At 42.8% G+C, this 4451-nt stretch overlaps 1 protein-coding gene across 1 annotated transcript in view; it reads right to left on the reverse strand.

Moving 5' to 3' along the window:
- LOC115578171 (copine-4) overlaps positions 1 to 4166 on the reverse strand; it is a 12525-nt gene extending 8359 nt beyond the window's left edge. Inside the window, exons 1-6 of the mRNA XM_030411020.1 lie at positions 3980 to 4166; positions 2228 to 2314; positions 1342 to 1401; positions 1107 to 1240; positions 765 to 819; positions 515 to 566 (exon numbers count right to left, since the gene is read on the reverse strand). Coding sequence (XP_030266880.1) covers positions 515 to 566; positions 765 to 819; positions 1107 to 1240; positions 1342 to 1401; positions 2228 to 2314; positions 3980 to 4117 — 526 coding nt within the window. The 5' untranslated portion in view covers positions 4118 to 4166. The remainder of the gene's footprint in view (positions 1 to 514; positions 567 to 764; positions 820 to 1106; positions 1241 to 1341; positions 1402 to 2227; positions 2315 to 3979) is intronic.
- Positions 4167 to 4451: the final 285 nt, after the last annotated feature.

A 4451-nucleotide genomic window follows, 5' to 3' on the forward strand; every position in this document is an offset into this window, starting at 1 on the left:
ACATATGGGTTCTTTTGCTGCTTTGTTATTTGTCTTCCCGCCTGTGTGTCTGTATGTAGCACTGCACTGACCTCGCCAGGCCAAAGTCCTCGCACATGAAAAAGTATCTGCTAAAATATATCAGACTCGCGACATTGCACTTCACTGGACACTTTTCATTCCAATATAGTCAAAAAACGTACACACACACATACACACACAAATCCACGGCAGGCATGCAGCAATGTGGTGAAACAAGCGCAGAAGCCCATTTCACACATACAGATTAGTGTTGTTTTCTGTATCTCTGAGCCTGAAATACTTCCTGCAGCACAGCAACAAATCACCCAGCTGCATGTGTGTGTTCACATGTGTGAGAGGAAGAAACAGAGGGTGGGGAACAGATATGGAGAAATATGGGACTGACAGTGATGGAGAGATGAGAGGCGTGCAGCGGCGATACCGGAGGACTCTTTCCATCCTGTGATGTATGAACACGAGTGAAGAAATCAAGTGTGTTTGTTTGACAGCTCACCGGCACATTCGGGATTGTCCTCGTCAAAGTTCACGGCGAAATCGTGTGAAACCTTCATTTGGGGAAGAGAACACAGAGCCTCTTTTAAACGCCACGTTAAAAGCAAACACTCAACACGACATGCTGGGTCCAATTAACAGCTTGACAGATGCATTCTTCTTTCATGTGGATCAAAAGCAAGAAAATCTAAAGAAGCCGTCGCTCCGCCTTGCAACTGCAAACACACATAAAGACAGCACGAGTCTCCTACCTTGAAGTCAGGTGGTATCAGTGCTCCGAAACCAAACGCAGGGAACATTTTATCGCTGGAGAAAGACGGGAAACAGACACTGAGGGAAGGGCCAGCTTTGAGATTTATGTATAAACACGCTGAAATCTCTGCAGACTTTTCACAAAAGGATTTCATCCTCAGAGGGCAAATCTAGTGTGTGTGTGTGTGCATGTGTGTGTGTGCGTGTGTGTGTGTGCATGTGTGTGTGCGTGTGTGTGTGTGTGCGTGTGTGCGTGTGTGTGTGTGCATGTGTGTGTGTGTGCGTGTGTGTGTGTGTGTCAGTATTAGCCAAACGATGATTGATGGAGTCGCTGCTTCTACCTGTCATAGTCTTGGCAGATCTCCCCCACAGCTACCAGAGCTTTGAGGTACTCGTTGGGCTGGTAGGGGTGGATGTAGTGGAGGGAGCAGCTGTTTCTGGGATCCCCGTTAGAGGCTGTGAAGTCGATTGCCACCTGGGACAGAAACACACATGCACACAGAGTGAGTGGGCATGGCACAGACAGTGAAACACTGCTGTGATTATACTGCGGATGTTTAATGTGAGAAAACTCACTGTGAACTGGATTTGGCATCCTCCCATGATGTAATCCAGGAAGGAATACATTTTGATGATCTGTCAGGGAGAATGTCAAAAACTGAAGATGAGCTGTGATAAAAGCTGAACCAGGTGCATGCGGCTGTGATCGATGTGCTCGAGTTAACTGATAACAGTTTTGACAATAAATCAGTTGTTTTCTTTACATTAAAGGATGAATCCACAAATGTTCCACATTAAAGTGTATTTACAGGTACGACTGCATACGTGAAAAAAGTAGTTTTATTCCTTTTTGGCTCTTGAGGAAGCTGCATGTAATCTGATAAATTGCCTCCAGTGATGTCGCTCAATGGCTCAGTTGCATCATGGGTAATGTAGGGCCAGGTTTAAAATAGCAGTCCACTGATCTGATTTATACGCTCAGATCATTGTTGGACTCACTATGCATAGTTTAGAAATACTTATTCCACACTTTCCTTTTTCTTTTCAAATCCTTGTGCATACGTTACCCACAAAACAACTTAACCACTGAGTGACATGGAGCCAAAAGACTTTATACTACATTTTACACACATGCAGTAGAACTCTCCGTGACTTGTAAAGGCTTGGTGCTTTTCTGTTCACTTAATTGTGAGTGAAGATCTTTGGGTTTGAACCGCAGGGTGGACAAAACAGGCGTTGTGGGACTTGACGTTGGACTGAGAGACGGTGGGAAGAGGATAGCTCTCTGACATTCATTTAAACTACTCATCAACACAATTCCACAGGGCACCTTTAATCCAAAATTAATATTATCATTTTATTGTTTTAATCAATAACGAAAATAATCATCATTTGCATCCCTTCTTGACCCTCTGAGACTCGGAGAGACTGCAGGAAGTAGGCAGACACTGTGTTACTTCACCTTACAGTGGTTGAGAATGACAACACCAGAGTTTCTGTAATTCTTCTTCTTCATCTGGTATTTAGGGTTGATGCACTCCCACTGAATCTGGACAAACACACACACATTCATGTTAAAGGCATAATAAGCAGGAATCTCCTAAAGAATAACACAATGCATAGACACATACAAAGATAACGGCTCTGAACGATCACTTTTGACCACTAGAAGTGCGTGGAAGTGTCTGTATCTGCAGAAATGCCCTCTGCCTGTATTTTCTTATTTTGGTGGTATTTTGTTGTGTTGGGATGTTTCTGGCCTTTGAGGATTTTGTATAGCCTGCAGCCAATAACAGCGAGAGGTTGGGACTTTATGAAAGCGACCAGGTTTCATCTTTGTCCCCGGCTCGGCCTGCGTGAGCTGCAGTGGGCGACACCCACGCAGAGCAGAGAGATTAACAGGAAGAAGGCTGCTCATCGGTCGTCGGAGGTGTGGGCAAGTTAGTTTGTGCTTTAGAAGCACAATCGGAAATAACAATTGCTATATAATATGCTTTTAATATTGGTGGGTGTGGTGTGAGCGTGAAGGACATTCATGTGTCCGTCACATGCAGGTTCAAGACCAGAAGATAAATTCTGCCTGACAACGTTGTGCATAGATACAGAGCAACAACAAGGTTAGAGCCTGAGGAATGATGAGGACAGTTAACTTATATCTAACCTTCAAACTTTGAGGTGTGAACCACAAATATAACATAAAACAATTCTTGTAAATATTGATTCATTTATGGAAAAGCTTCTTTACAACATTCATATGTGTTAAGATGCATGTGTCGAGGTTTTTCCAGCAAATTGTACCTTTACAGCTTTTTGTCATGTACAATATTTGAATCTTTCTACTCATAAAACCTTTTCTGCAAAGTTTGAAATGTATTTGATGCCGTTTTAATTGTATACCTTAATCCACTGTAATCATTCCCTGTGCAGATTATATAATTATTTATATATATGCGCACGGTGACCATTTGGAAAAGATACAAATCCAGCTATTATCAAACTGTTCATCTAAATCAGGGCTGAGTTTTATTTATACAGCCCAAAGTCACAATCACATCGCCTCACTGGGTTTTACAGTCTGTACATTGACCGACATCTTCTGTCCGCAGACGCTCGATTCGAGTGAGGAAACACCCAAACGTTACTTTGGAGGGCGTCGGCTGAAACTTAATGGCAAGGAGCAAGAATCACTGAGATGCAAAATGGAACTGTACGGTAGCCCTGAGAGGTCAAAATTCTGAAAGAAAAAAAAAAAATCTGGCGATCCATTTTGGTGTTTATACTTAAAAGTGCAATTTGTAAAAATTGGCACAATTCATCCTAAAAACAAACCGGGGCAGAGTAACAGCTACCTGCTGCCAACTGTACATACCATTAGCTAGTTAGCTTAGTTTAGTTAAGATTCATCTTTCAAAATTCCTTCATTTGTTTTCACTTTTCACACATAATAAATAATAAAAATAAATAATAAATAATCAGGAATCCTACCCTCCTCCTTTAAAGAGCATTTTATCTCAAAAACACAGCAGAAACAGTCATTCACATTATAATATTTCAAGAAATTAATTGTAACTTTTCACTATAAACATCTAGCTGTCCAAATCAAACCTTGCAGTGGACCAACTCCAGCCCACAGGCCCCATTTTGGACATAAACCTGTGGTGAGTAAGTGTGAAGTCATTTCTCTTTTCATCCATTCATGTTTGCGTGTGCTCACCTGTTTGCCCTCCTGCTCCGCCCTCACCTCCTTAAAGGTGGTCTGAAACTCCCCAATAAAGTCGTGTTTCCCATTAGAGTCCCAGTCCCACACTGTGCACTGCAACCAACACAAAGAGACACGCATACACACATTCATTGAGTTAGAGCGCAGCTGCCACACTGTCAGCACACACACATGCACTCGTGGCATGCAGGGAAATGCCATGCTGAATGATTGATAAGGCAGTGTTGGTGGGGGGCGATGGAGCGGTGAAATATTAATCTGAGGATGCTGAGAGGGACGTGGCTTAAGAGATAGCTTTGTGTGTGTGTGTGTGTGTGTGTGTGTGTGTGTGTGTGTTTGTGTGTGTGTGTGTTTGTGTGTAATAGTTTGTTTCTCTCAGGAGCGACTACACAAGAAAAATGGCCTCAATCACCAGTGACATGTGCGGGTCAGGGGGTCAAGGCTTAGTGCATCATAAAGACACAAT

This window comes from Sparus aurata, unplaced genomic scaffold (genome assembly GCF_900880675.1).
Source record: "Sparus aurata unplaced genomic scaffold, fSpaAur1.1, whole genome shotgun sequence".
NCBI classification, from domain to species: Eukaryota; Metazoa; Chordata; class Actinopteri; order Spariformes; family Sparidae; genus Sparus; species Sparus aurata.